General features: G+C 43.2%; 1 protein-coding gene across 1 annotated transcript; it reads right to left on the reverse strand.

The window, feature by feature from the left end:
- Window positions 1-1095: 1095 nt before the first annotated feature.
- samm50l (sorting and assembly machinery component 50 homolog, like) lies at window positions 1096-12365 on the reverse strand. Its single transcript, XM_085138979.1, has 15 exons — window positions 12184-12365; window positions 11343-11456; window positions 9672-9773; window positions 9486-9577; window positions 9246-9348; window positions 8972-9102; window positions 6213-6300; window positions 6009-6137; window positions 5822-5893; window positions 4227-4313; window positions 3964-4034; window positions 3626-3693; window positions 2799-2945; window positions 2418-2559; window positions 1096-1865 (listed from the first exon to the last, which is right to left on the reverse strand). The coding sequence occupies exons 1-15, from the start codon at window positions 12202-12204 to the stop codon at window positions 1820-1822; spliced, it is 1413 nt and encodes a 470-aa protein (XP_084995105.1). The 5' UTR covers window positions 12205-12365; the 3' UTR covers window positions 1096-1819.
- Window positions 12366-14916: the final 2551 nt, after the last annotated feature.

Genomic DNA, 14916 nt, shown 5'->3' on the forward strand with positions numbered 1-14916 from the left:
GAATTCGTCCTTCTCATAGTTACTGGTCATTGAGCTCGTTATATGTTGCTTTTTTTTTTAATAAATACATGTTCATAGTGCACATACATGTTTATCTGTGTAGATTCAGCTACTGTCATAAATTCTGCATCAACTGTGGACCTCTGAAAAAGATATTGATCATAATTCACATCAGAAAAATCAAAAATAAGTCTTCCTGTCCTTCTAATTCAATTCAATTCAATTTTATTTATATAGCGCCAAATCACAACAAATGTCGCCTCAAGGCGCTTCATAGATACAGAGAAAAGCCCAACAATCATATGACCCCCTATGAGCAAGCACTTTGGCGACAGTGGGAAGGAAAAACTCCCTTTTAACAGGAAGAAACCTCCGGCAGAACCAGGCTCAGGGAGGGGCGGCCATCTGCTGCGACCGGTTGGGGTGAGAGAAGGAAGACAGGATAAAGACATGCTGTGGAAGAGAGACAGAGATTAATAACAGATACGATTCAATACAGAGAGGTCTTCTCTGTGTATCTGTCAAATAAACACTGAAAAAGCCCAAAATATCTGCTCTGCTGTGCACCTGCACAAACTCCCACAGAGAACAGGCTCTAATCAAACAGCAGCCAGCACAGGTTCAAACTGACAGGCTGCTGGCAGATCAAGCACTCGTTTATTCCTGTAAGTGGCAAAGGCAGTGCAATCAGTCTTAAAGCTGCCCAACAGACTGCAGGCTGTTAACCTAAAATCTGACTGTTAGTATAAGAGCACTTTGCCCAGTACAGTGATAAAAACAACACTGCCTTTAATGATGTTATTACCTGCTCAAATAAGATTCAGATTTATTAACAGATGTAAAGGCTGTGGTCCAAAACAATCTAGTCAAGGTCAAACCTAACAAAGGAGAACCATTTTGCTACTGAAGAAAGTGTTTACTGTGAGAAACATTTAAACAAATGCATAAATATTGGCACACGTCCGTGGTATCAATTTGCAGCTGTTATTAGAGCTTCAAACAAACCCACTAAAAAGTATAACACAGAGCGATTACTCGCCTCTTCTACTTTTATCCAACTGTGTTGAGACACCAAACAGGGGAGAGGAAAGAAAGCAGGGAGCAGATGTGATTTATTTGTGAATAGCTTGAACAACATCAAAAAGAGGTAAGAGCACTGTTGGTGGATGCTGCTCGGGGGGAGGGTTCCCACCTCTGCACGTCTGACAGATGAGCACGGGAACGCCGCTCCTCCTCGCTTCCTTCCCGCGCCACCGTTGTGATCAAAAAAGTGCTGGTTTCTAGACTGCAGTCCATCACAAAGTACAACTCGAGCAAACACTCAGGAGAGAGCGTGTGGTGTATGTTTAACTGTCAGATTAAATGATTAACATGTGATGCTCCTGGAGAAGCACATGTAGCATGCCCAGAACATCTTTAAACAGTCTGGAAATTATTTATTTTGTGTTGTCACGGAAACAACTTGGTTGGATTATTTTACCACAAACAAGGTGCCAGTGCTGCTGGCCTCAAACAAAGGAAAAGCAAACAAATCATGAAGAGGAATCGATCAATGACTGCACAAACGCTTTCACCAGTGTTGGTTTTTACAGAGCCGCTAAACACATTTTATATCAGGTTGCTTCTGACTGACCAATCAGCTGAGTTCTGTAAAATGTCTAACTATCATTTTGTTGCATGTAAAAGAAGAGTTTGGCAAGGTCAGGCACATTTTTATCCAGGATCCATGCTAGTGTTACACAGTCTACGACAAGTTACAGGTGACACATGACAAAACGTTTTCCTTTTCACATCAGCGACTGGAGGCAGACAGATGAGGTCACAGGAAACGAATCCCAGCTCCAAACTGGACACCGTCACATATCCTACAGAGGAGACACAGGAGGCAGGCTCTCAGGCTTAACGAGACATTTCCCAGAAACCCTGCTACCATGAAGCTCGACGCTATATTTTTAGTCTGTTATTGACGTAAAATCAGTTATGTCAGGTATCGATATCGAGCCGAAAACGAGTTAAGGACGAGCTGGAAGGTTATCTGTAGTTTACATACAGCCGTGTTTCTTCTGTGCAATCCTCTGAATCTAATGTTTCTGTGCAGCACTGTGCTCTCATAAAAACACTGATTACTGCCTCAGGACCACCACTACTACACTGCTGTTGGAGACTCCTTACTGGCACTGAAAGCAGGCTGGACTGTTTTTGCACTCACTGTCCAGTTTGTGCCATTCACTGAGGTCGTTTCAGCATTTTTCATTTTTTCCATCTGATACAATAACGCCATCATCACCTGACCTTGCTCAGTCCTCCTACGCTTTGAAAATTCAATGGCTGCTAACCAGTTAGCCCTCCCCATGTTGTATCTATAAAAAACCCTGAACCCTGTAAAATGCAGCAGTCACATTGCACCGGACTCCCACCTGTCCCCACTCTGAACTCCCATGGGCACACAGTAGTTGAGCTCCAGTCTGGCGATGTTTCCAAGCCGCAGAACGATGCCCGCTCCGTACGACCAGCGGATACACTCAGCTAGCTTCTGAAGGTGTGCTCGTGGACCGTCACCTGCACAACATAACATGGAACGATGATGCAGCACAACTTGCACGCTACAGATTCATGGCATCATTTCTGTTAAACAGTAACAGCTGATTGAGAAAAAATGTAAATAAAACTGTCACAAAGCCCAGATGAAAACGAACTTATTATATCTTACTGTGAAAGAGCCACGAACAGGCAAACGTATCAAAGACAGAGGGGCAAAAAGAAAAAGCTGAATCTCACAGACGACAGTGTTCACCCACCGTAGCTGAGGTTGCAGAGATTTCCTGCGTTGAGAAAGAAATGTGTTCTAAAAAGGTCTCCAAAGCCTCCTTTGCCTGGTCTGAATGGTAGAGGAGTGTAGAGGTGCAGACCACCTGCCCAGTATGCTTCTCCACCCAGGTAGTCACCTACAACACACAGAGGAACCACAGTGAACTGTCTGTTACACTAACAATGGGGCGATCGTGGCTCAAGAGTTGGCAGTTTGTCTTGTAATCAGAAGGTTGCCGGTTCGAGCCCCGGCTTGGACAGTCTCGTCGTTGTGTCCTTGGGCAAGACACTTCACCTACCGCCTACTGGTGGTGGTCAGAGGGCCCGGTGGCGCCAGTGTCCGGCAGCCTCGCCTCTGCCAGTGCGCCCCAGGGTGGCTGTGGCTACAATGTAGCTGCCATCACCAGTGTGTGGATGTGTGGATGACTGGATGTGTAAAGCGCTTTGGGGTCCTTAGGGACTAGAAAAGCGCTTTACAAATACAGACCATTTATCATTTCTTCTGTGCTGCTAAGCTCTGTATTTGTACTGCTTGTTAATATGCTGCATGCGAGTCCATCCACATTCAGACAGCACAGAGTTACAAACCTGAACTGTTGTGGTTTTGTACCTTTTGGTAAATGGACTGATTCTTATATATCCGTCTGGTTCAGGCTGTCAAATCATTTGGAAACAATGTAACACAGACGCGTACCCCATTACAATTCAACTAACGTGACAGAAAAACAGCTCATAGTTTGCAGACTTTCTCAGGTGTTCAAACATCTGTGACAGAACACTTGGTGATGTCTGTTATCAATGTCACAATCGACTTTACCTTCACTCTGTGGCCCGATGCTGTACATCCCAAATCCTCGTACACTAGTTGGGCCTCCAAGGTAAAACCTGGACAACATACAAAATGACTTCAGCATCAGGCGACAGTTTGATGACAAAATTACAAAAACTGGGTAAAGAAAGCCGCAGGAAAGCAGTTCTACTGGTAAGTACAAAAGTCTAAAAGACAAATTAGAACAAATAATTGTCCTCCTTCATACCAAACTCACAATAAATCAGCTTTATTATATTTCATTTAGAGTAACTGACTGCTCAAAAAGCTCAGTTTACTTGCTGATGTCTACTGTAGCAGTGCTGGTCAGTCAAAGTCAGACATACCTGTCAGCTATGCAGGACGGCTGTCCTCCAATGGGACACAGCATCCCACCCCACAGAGAGGCAGACAAAACCTGAGGGGACATAAAACGTTTCTTATACACATCACATTTAATTTAACAACCAACTCTTTTGCCCCCTGCTGGTTGACTGAGATACACAGCCTGAGTAATCAAGTATAAAATGACCAAGTGAAACCTTCCATAACACAGATTTTATTACAGAGTCACACTGAACAGGTCATGTGTGACTTATTTCACTCTTACAGAATCCCAGAAGAGCCGTCTGTTGAGCTGCAGCTCAAAATCCTCCTTCAAGAAGCTGGCATCTCCTCCAGTGTATCCAGCCAGCTCCTACAGATACAAACGCACTCGGTTACAATCCTGCAACACACCTACTGATCAATATGATTTTGATGTTGGTAACAATTAGGGCTGCCACAAACGATTATTTTGATAGTCAACTAGTCACCGACTAATCAGATCATCATCCATTGGACGTAAAACATACAGCTTCTTGCACCAGCAGCATCTGCTCTTATATAACTATCATTAGCTTACAGCTTTAAGTGTTTAAGGTAAGTGCTAACTAAAAATAAAGACAAGATGATAGTTTGTTACATTTTAATGAAGTTTGCAGATTGTTTCGGTGAAGTTTAATAAACTCCTTGCTATCTAAAATATAACAGGACACCGGAGTAAATTCTTGAGCATCTCACACTTCTGATAATCAGCTGTCTGCTTGACGTTTATTCAGCTGTGTAAAAACTATAACTTTAATCTCAGCCAAACCGATTTACTCAGGAACAAATAAAATACTGAAAAAAGCCAAACAATAACATTTTGAAGTTATCTAAGTGACTTATATATGTTTAACCTGAGTAGCGAAAGACGGCGGTGGGTTTGAAAACATTTTGCCGGGAGTCCGGTGTTCTCACGGCTCTAGTTAGCCTAGCCCCCGGCTAGCTATCGAGCTAGTGGGTAACAGACGTCTCCGAAAACGTCGGAGCGCTTTTGAAAATATGTGGTGTCTTGATAAACTGAGCAGATATTTGAGGTTTACACAGCTACATTCTCGCCTGAAAATATGTTAAATGTTTATTTTGTGACACAGAAAGAATAATAAGAGTAATATTAAAACTAACTAGCTGCCGCCATTGTTGGAGACTGAGCTGGGCTGCGCTATGAATTCTGGGACACAGCTTCTTCTTCTTCGGGGTTTAACGGCAGCTGGTATCCTTGTACATGCAGTGCTGCCATCTTCTGTTTCAGTCGGTTATTACACTCTTAAATCCTACTACATATTCTTGCGTCTTTTGGGATCTTACAAAGCTTCAAACGACGCGTCGACTATTAAATCAGTCGTCGACGATTTGGATAGTCGACGTAATCGTGGCAGTAACAATATCATTCAATGGAAGAGTAGTTCTGTCATTGTGGGTTTAGATACACTGTAAAAAAATCTCACATGCAGCAAAAACTTTACTTTTTTCTTCAAGAACAGAATCCAGGCTCATGTGTGAGTATAAAGATCCTTTGGGGGAAGATTGGAGTGAAAAAGGACCACGGTGTTATATTTAGTAAGACTTGAATCTAGTGACTTATCAGCGAAGGCTCATTTTCTCATAAAACCTGTGCTCAGGTCTAAGGCACATCCACTGTGGCAACACCTTTAGACCTGGAAGAAACGCCCATTTTTCCCTATACGGCCTGTCTGTCCATCGTAACCGACAGATCTCTCAGAGGTCAGGTGAGGTCAAATACATATTGGCAAATGTGGGGATTGCTACTGTTTCAAACTGAATGTCAAGAGCCAAAAGTGTGGCAGACAGATGTTTACGTACTTATGTGTGCACACTTACCTGGTTGATGCGAAGTAAGGCACCTCTGCTGGGAAAGATGGCAGAGTTCCTTGAATCAACTGACACAGTGTGCTGCAAACAAAACCAACAGACCTGCTGAACTGGTGCAATCATCAATAATCAATAACTCTCACAACATGATAATAAAGCACATTTTGAAAGGAACCGTAATAATTCAGCAACATACAGAGAGAGCAGACTTCAGTGAGTGTCCACTCTCCTCGCGCACAGCAAAGGAAGCGCTGCGTGCCAGGCAGCCCAGCTCCCTCCATACACCCTCCCACTTCAGCGTGTGGTTGGTCACGCCCAGAGGAAACTGCAGAGAGACACAAATGTTACTCTTTCCTTCTCCCAATAACTGTAATCATTGTTTGATATCGTTTCCACTGACGTTCAGTTCTGCAGACACGCCTCTGTCAGTCTCTTTCAAGGAGCTCCATGGAAACTGGCCGGTCACTTTGTACATGTTGAGGGTGAGGCTGAAACAGACAACGGCACTTCATCAGATACATGTGAACATATTTCAACATATAGATGCCTATTGGTAGATGAATGCGTAAGAAACAAGTTAAATGACGAATCAGAAGAACGACTGCTGTCAGAAAATGCCACAAAGCTTTGTGAGATCCTCATTAAACTGATTTTCCTTTGGCTGTGGAAAAAACTCCAGTAAGGAAAAACTCTGGTGCTGCAAGCTCTACATGATTAGCTGTTCCACTATGATAAGATAGTAACGCTGAAGGCTCATTGTGTCTATAACCTCGCAGAGACTGACAAGTACAACAAATGACCATGAATTACTTTTCATACATCAACTTTTAGGACAGGGTGGAAACTCCAGGCCTCGAGGGCCGGTGTCCTGCAGGATCTGAATCCTGAATCACATGACTAGTTCATCACCAGGCCTCTGGAGAAGACATGTTGACGAGGTCATTGAGCCATTTGGATCAGCTGTGTTGGATCAAGGACACATCTAAGACCTGCAGGACACCGGCCCCGAGGCCTGGAGTTCCCCACCCAGTCCTAGGACAATTTCTTCATATTACAGAGAGCCTTTGTGTAGCATATGGTAGTTCGATGGAGGGGTGGGTACAGACTATAAGTACAAACTTGTATGTATATTCATAGATCACCACATCTTAAAGAAGCCATTGTACAGTATGAATGGATTTTAATGGGGGAACAGACAGTTTTGCATCAGCATGATTCTCTAAGATCAGCCTTCAAACTGTACAAAAGGTGCAAAACAATTATAACATATCCAGGTTTAAAATGCTCAAAGCATTTGTGTAAGGAGGTTTCGAACCAGTCCGACTCCCACTGCCACAGTGACACCTACTGGCCACTTTCTGCTAGTATCACATTTTGAAAATGCTATTCTGTAAAACAATAACACACATGTTGCACAATCCCAAACAATGCACTGACTGGACTGGACTATCAATAATTATGATCAACACGTGTTAAACACAGCAAGCTGTGAGGAACAGTGTGTGACAGCAAATACCGCAGACAGGACAAAATATTAGGCACCTATGAAACTGAAAGTTTGGGTAAAAATGTTCCCGGTGCCTTTCTTGGAATTGAAGTGAATCCAATTGAGCTGAATGCATCTACAGACTCCAGAACAACTGCCCAGATACCAGTGAAGGACTTAGCCAAGTCGGGAATTTAGGAGGTGGAGAACCCTGAGGCAACAAGTAAAGTGACAGCTTGATAGGCAAGCCAGGCAGAACTAATCTTGTGTCTATTTCTCTGTCCGGGAAAGAAAAGAAGGCAAACTATGGAATGACAGGAAGTTGTCACGTGCGGGAAAACCCCCCCAGTATAATTCCTTCAACAAGTGGTCACCAGCAGGGAGAATGTGTGGAACTGATGTGTCTATAAAATAAAGGGAGGCAGCCGGTTTTTCCTCTATGGCTGAAAAGAGGATTAAAGAGGAAAGAAAAACAAAAGATCTGCCCGGTCATTGAGTGAAGTCCAGTTAAACACCTGTGGTAGATGCATCAATCCCTTCCAAATGGGGAAGCTGCACAAACTGTACCATCAGTGAAGACAGGAACAGACTGTGAGGCTGTAGACCATCAATAACTCCACTTCTGCAGAAGAGACACCACCAAGCCAGACTGAAGCTTGCTAAAGATAAGTTGGAAAAAGACTCGGCGTAGTGGGAACAGCCTTTGGTCAGATGAAATAAAACTAGAGCTCTTTAGCCACAGAGATTCTGCTTATGTTGGGAGAAAGAATGCAGAGGCATACAGCCAGATGAATACCATCCTCACGGTGAAACACGGCAGTGGGAGTTTTATGGAAGAACGCAGTCTTACATATTTGTTTAATATGTGCGTTGAAGGACATATCCTGGTCAAAAATGACTCCAAGGTTCCTCACAGTGTTACTGGAGGCCAAGGTAATGCCATCCAGAGTAAGAATCTGCTTAGATACCATATTTCTAAGCTTTTCAGCGCCGAGTACAATGACCTCAGTTTGATCTGAATTAAGAAGCAGAAAGTTAGTGGCCATCCAAGTCTTTATGTCTTTAAGACATTCCTGCAGTTTAACTCATTGGTGTGTGTTATCTGGCTTCATGGGCAGATAGAGCTGGGTGTCATCTGCATAGCAGTGAAAATGTATGCTATGTCTTCTAATGATGCTGCCTAGGGGAAGCATGTATAATGTAAACAGAATTGGTCCTAGCACTGAACTCTGTGGAACTCCATAATTAATCATATTGTGTAATCTGCATGAACAAATTGGAGTCCCTTACATAGATATGATTCAAAGCACTGCAGTTCCCCTCTTAACATCAGGAGGACTAATAATCTTAACCCTGACAGTTTCTGATGTTTGTGAAATAATTCTTTCTCTGTGTGTAAAGTCAAAGCATCCAAAATAAAAGCATGTTTGGAAAAGCTGTGCTAAAAATTCCTGCTCTGTTTAACAGCTCAGTCTACAGTGGAGTGAAGTGTATATGAACGTAGCTGATTGTAGTTATGGAAGCACATGAGAAAAATCACATAACAATGTCTCCATTTGTCAAAAAACTGAGAACCTTCTGAACAAGGCTGAACAGAGGATCTGTTTTGGGGAGAAAAAAGAAAAAAAACAGTGAAAGAACAAGAACACAAAAGGCGGATTTTGTGCACATACTTGCGTTCAAAATGTCCGGGTTGGGGCTTAAAGAAAGACAGGCCATAGGACGTCTCCTTGGTCCCATAGGAGAACTGGAAGGTGAGTTTCTCAGCTCGCCCCAACATGTTGGGCAGCTTCAAACCCAGAACCTGAAAGACGTTACAGAGGGTCACAAACACACCTGTCAAACAGGCAGTTCTGAGGTATGATAAGTGTCTTTATTAATACAAACTGGGCAAGTTATTCATCACTGTTAACACATGCAGCTTGAATAACATGTTGCGTCTCTCACCATGCTTCCTTCATTGTTGCCAACCATGGTATTGTAGCTCCCTGTCAGCCTCTTGACCTCTGTCACCTCAAAGGTTACATCCAGGCCATTGGGCAGAGCGTCTGTACCTGAGGTCCAATCAGAACAAAGAAAGCTTCTGTCAGCTGAGTGTTTACCACACTACGCAGTCACTTTTAAAGACCGTCCCCTGCTTCACATGAGAACAGCAGGTGAAAGCTCTGGGCTACAGGTGTAAATCAGGTACCTTCAGATGTGTCGATCAGAACCTCGACGTCTTTGAAGATTCCCAGGCGGAGCAGCCTCTGCCTAGCGACATGAGCTCTCTTCATCACCTGGAAAAAGACCTCTGCAGTGATTTACGGATCTCAGATAGACTCACTGAGACGACCGTGACGACTTAATGAAAAGCAGAATTCTGATACATACATCAATGAGATTTTTGGCATGGAAAACATCAGAGATCTCATAGCCAAGCAGATCCTCTTTGGTTCTCCCCAGACCCTGGATGTTCACATGCTGGACAACCACCTGTGATCCAGGACAAAAGTCACATCGTCACCAAACACTTTCTTTTAAAAACTGCTGCTTTTAGTCATGTATCTGATGGTCATATCCTATTGCATGAGCTTGTGATTGAGTCAACACACTGCATTATGAACTATGGCGATCTTACTGTATCCTACATTCAGTTTACAGTTCATACACTTGTATGAAGTGGAGTTTGGTTACGATCACAACAATTACTATTATTTTTGCACTATTGTGGTGCACAACACTTAGTTGCAGCTATGCTCAGCACCGTACTATCAAGCATATTTACATTTAGGACTGGGAACAGTTAGGGAAATCCTCTCCAGACATTTCACTCAAATAAAACTGTTGTAGCTTCTTAACAATCAATGCAATGATTTTGTTCAACTCCTTGAATTAAGGTCTGCACTTCGTTTGCATCGTGCCAGTTTCATTTCATATTTCTGTGGTTCCTCACAGAGCCCTGCAGCTGCCACACAAACCACAAAGGCGTCTATCAGTGTGTGTTTGACAGATGAGGTGCACAGAATAAAGCTCTGTATCATGAAGGGACTCATAGCGTAAAGTGCTTCCTGTGGCTTCTCCGCTCTCACTGAGCACTCAGAGCGCTTAAGACTACATCCATCAGTTCTCGCTCGTTAACACACATTCATACAGCACTTAACTGTGTGCCTTTAAGTTCCCTTTACCTGTCATGCACACACTCTGGGTTCAGTGTCTTGCCAAAAGACTGTGGACTGAAATAGCGAGGGAACCAATCCCTGACGTTGCCATTAGCAGATCCCCGCAGCCACAGGTTCCCCCGACAGTGGTCAGTGTGCTTCTTGTGCTCCAGTATGACCCATATCTAAAAGCTAGTGTTGCCAACACTGTACCGGAGCTACTCCTGAGAAAACACTACACACTACAAACACACAGTCACTGCACACGTATCTGTGCTGCACGTATCTCCGTCACAAAGAGCTACAGGTCACCCATTGCATCATGACAGAGAGGTAGCTAGGTCATGGAGTCCAATCCCTGTTAGTATCCGTGTGATTGCACTAATGAGTGTGGTTCTTTCTAAGAAGCACATCAATATATGTTCGAGCCCAGATTCTGTCTGAAACATTTGGGAGACAAGACCACTGAACAACACCTGATATAGAAAAGAAAGGCCGTTTGCATGCTCCAAGGACACAACGTCAGTTTTTGTGTGACTCACATTCAGAAAAGTTGAACTACCTTATTTATTCAGTCCTTTCAGTGCTGCCTAAGATTACCGACCTTCCTTCTCTTTACCGCCCCTTTCCCTAAATCCCAACCTATCTTATGACCGCCCAAATTGTGGATGCCCGCTGAGAGGCAGCTCGCGAGCCGTTCTGCCTGTCCACATGCATGCTGCGCTTGTAGCATCCAATTGTGACGGCACGGTTTAAGAAACCGGCACTTTCTTAAAAGTTTAACTTTTTAGTTGATACTTGGCCATGTTTAATATGAACATCCAAAGCTGCAGAACATACATGACATAAAACAATAAACCACACAAACATACAACTAGCATGTTTTGCTTTGACAACTACTCACATCTTTGTTTTCAAGGATCTCCTGTTTGGAGTCTTGCCCTTGGTCTGGAGTCTCCATGAAATCTTCAGGGTGGACATCCAAGTCCCGGCCATGCATTGGGAGTGGATCCAGACTCTGCACCGAGGACAAATAAAGTGCATTAATGCAAGGAAACACAGCATACCTGAAACAAAATTGACTTTTGCAACATATTTAATTGAAAAAGTGTCCAGAAAAAAGTTACATTTGCTATTTTTCCAGGTCTGATGCTGTATTTTGTATTTTGAAATGGTTTAGTGCGAGAAGGAAATAAAAAAGTCTCAAATTGGAAAAAACACTTCGTATGGCACCTTTAAAAACCAGCTGGAAAAGAAAGGGCAAGAGGGTCAGTGGGTGGAGCTTTCAGGAAGGAGTGTCTGATGTCGGTGAAAGTCGCTGGACGTGGAGTACTAGCAAAGACGGGAGTACTGAAAAGCAGTAAATAGGTGCGGGACGTGACAAATGAATGACAATACTGGTCTGGGCAAGTACTGGAAAATAATGTTCACACGCGTGTGAATTTTTAGTGTTTTCCTTTAAATAGTCAAAGGCGCAAATGTCCCTAAAAATAATCACTTTAACCAGATGTTTTATCTAAAACGTGGTGACAAACCAGCGGAGAAAAAACTCCGTTTCGCCTCGTTACGTGAGCTAAAGGCAAAGTGTAACCGTTTAATCAACAAGAGCAATCAACCAGTTTGACGCGTCGCTTTTTACAGTACGTGAAGTACACATGCTGGTGACTCTGTAGCCTGCAGCATTCACTGGGCAGGGAGGTCATGATATAAAATGCACCTAAAGGTTAGGATGAAAGAAGCTTTACCTTAGCATGGACGGTCCCCATTTTAACTACCGGCGCCCCAAAACTCTTCAGTCCACGTCAGCTGCGCTTTAATACGGAGAAACTGGTAAGTGACAGCAGCTACTTTCTCCAGTACCAAACCCCCTTCAAGGAAGACGCCATGACAGTTGCTGAGGTTCAGTGCTGCGTTCGTGTACACCTTGTAATGTACGGAGCTTAAATCAAGGATAACACATTCGGTAAATGTTGACAGTCGGTAAAGGTTGCAGTGGTCATGTTTATGTTCGCTGATAATTGAAACTGAATGAAATAACGTAACTTGAAAGTTTCAGGTTGTTACGGGGTCGCTGTAATGTCAATACGAGTTATCAGCTATTGTTTGTACTGTAACGCGAAAATAAAGGCACACTGTTATCCCCACAAAAGTTAAGTATTCATTATTTTAGGACATTTTGACAGGTTACATGCGGTAATGTAACAAAAACAATCTCGAGGAGAAGAAAAAGATATGATTATATGATTGTATGATTGTAACTGTCAAAGCGAACATATTTCTGGTTCTTAAAGGCATCACTGTGGCTTCTTCATGTGATTGGATGGAATGCAGCGCTGCTCTGCTCCGACCTGCCTCCTGGAGGTCTGTGCAAGACAGTCAAGCGGACCGGTAAAAGACTTTTACGTCATTGGACTTGTCCGCGAGTCACGTGACGACTACGCACGCAGACGCGACTGCGGGTGTATCCCAATTCAGGGGCTGTGTCCAATTAAGAGACCGCACGCTTGAAGTACGCGTACTACGTACGGTGCGTACTATAAGTACGAGAAGTGCGGAAGTGAGAGGCTTGTGAAATGGGACGTCTAGCCTTCGTCGCGCTGTCCAGGTTGCCTAGCAACCATGATACTAACCGCGAGAAATGTTTCATACAGCTTTGTTTGACAGAAATGAAGGAGAAAAATGTTTTGTTGGTCATTCATATTTTTTATGACATCACTGATTAGTTGAGTAAATGAGGCTGAGACCACGGGACTGTAAAACATGATTGTTGGGCTTCATTTCTGTACTGAACAGTCATTTAAGATTAGCTAGTAAATAACAATTAGCTGATGTTGGTCATGAGACTAAAATCATCTCACTGTGGTAATGTAAATATATCATGGCCAATATTATACGTATTGTCAGATTATTATGAGATATATATATATATATATTACAGCAGTGAGCTTGAACTCTGGGTCAAAGATTGAAGTTGCAGTTATTTATATTTCCTATCATCTTAAATCTTCACTCAAAGACAAGTATCTGTGACAGCAGTGGCGGTCCTAGCCTGTTTGGCGCCCTGGGCGAACACTCCCTCTGGCGCCCCACTCCCCCACACACACATACATACATAAAAATTAAATTGTACATTAACATAAAACTGTTGTCGGAACCATACTGAATTTCACCACAGAAACACACACATGAAGAGAGAGAGTATGCATAGTATGCAAACGGCTACCAAACAGCCGTCATAATTCGTCATACAATGAGAACAGGACAAATCAACAACTGACAATGACTAATTAATATTAAAATCTGTAACATAATGTATTGTTTGGAGTTTAGTCTGTTACTGTTACTATTTTTACCATTTTTTCTTGGAGCAACTGTAACTCACATAAGTTCCTTAGGGATTAATAAAGTATTCTGATTGTTTCAGGATGACCTGCCATTATCCAATCACACATCTGCTTACCTGTATCTTTCGTTTCTCCTCTTCTTTTCTCTTTTTTTCTAAACTGAGCACCTGATGGCTTTGAACTTTTCTTGTCCATCTTGGTTTTAATTTTGCACTCCAGTATGAACACAAATCCCCCAACTCGAGGATCACCACAACATAACCTAACACACCTACACCTTAGTTCACAGATTCACTCTGTCTAGGGTTTATTTCTGGGATTTCACACAACCCAGGATTCAAATCATGAATACATAATGGGCTTGGATTTACAGCATTATGAATGAAATGTGCTCTATTTGGAAGCAGCCGCCCCCCTCAACGTTTCGATGTGTTGTGTGTGTGACTTTAAATCATCAAACTGTAAATTATAAATTTTAAATTGTTATTGATCCCTTTACCCCGAGTCCTAAAGTGTACATTTATTTTCTTACTCTTCTTATATTTATTGTTTGTTTACTTGCACTGCTGTAACTGGAGCCTCGTCGTCTCGTCTCTCTATATACTGGACTGTATGTAGCGGCGATGCCAATAAAGTTTACTTTGACTCCAGCAGCGAGCAGGCGCACCGAGGGCTCTCGCGCTCACTTTTCGTGTATAGAATTTTGAAAAAACATCGGTGCAAATTATAAGTCTGTATCATGATGTCTGGTGTTTTCGTGTTTGTTGGTTTGTTTTTATTTTGTTTTATTTTGGGGGTAGGTTATTAGATGCTGCTCCAGCCACCAGTGAATCCCCCGCCGCCCCAGCCTCTCCTCTCTGCGCCGCAAGCAGCAGGCGCACCAAGCAAACGGAGGGCGCCCTTACTCCCAGCAAACGGGCGATAGAAAACCGATCGTTGTCTATGCCATTCCCAACATGCGCTGGCTGACGTTGGGGCAGCATGAGTACGAGCATTTTTTTTTTTTTTGCCGATGCCCGTGATGCCGCCCCCCACCACGATGCCGCCCCGGGCAACCGCCCGTGTCGCCCGTATCTAAAACCGCTACTGTTTGACAGCGTATATACAGATGTATTATACATAAGAGACAAATAT

This window comes from Neolamprologus multifasciatus, chromosome 17 (assembly GCF_963576455.1).
Source record: "Neolamprologus multifasciatus chromosome 17, fNeoMul1.2, whole genome shotgun sequence".
Classification (NCBI taxonomy): Eukaryota; Metazoa; Chordata; class Actinopteri; order Cichliformes; family Cichlidae; genus Neolamprologus; species Neolamprologus multifasciatus.

What these genes read in the sequence shown, in the direction of transcription:
- samm50l (XM_085138979.1), bottom strand. Translation starts at nt 12,204, where the DNA reads ATGGGGACCGTCCATGCTAAG. An exon ending in ATCGACACATCTGAAGGTAC is followed by an intron (nt 9,349 to 9,485) that starts CTGATTTACACC and finishes GACCTCAGGTAC; the next exon opens with AGACGCTCTGCCCAATGGCC. An exon ending in GACGGCTCTTCTGGGATTCT is followed by an intron (nt 4,035 to 4,226) that starts GTAAGAGTGAAA and finishes ATGTCCCCTCAG; the next exon opens with GTTTTGTCTGCCTCTCTGTG.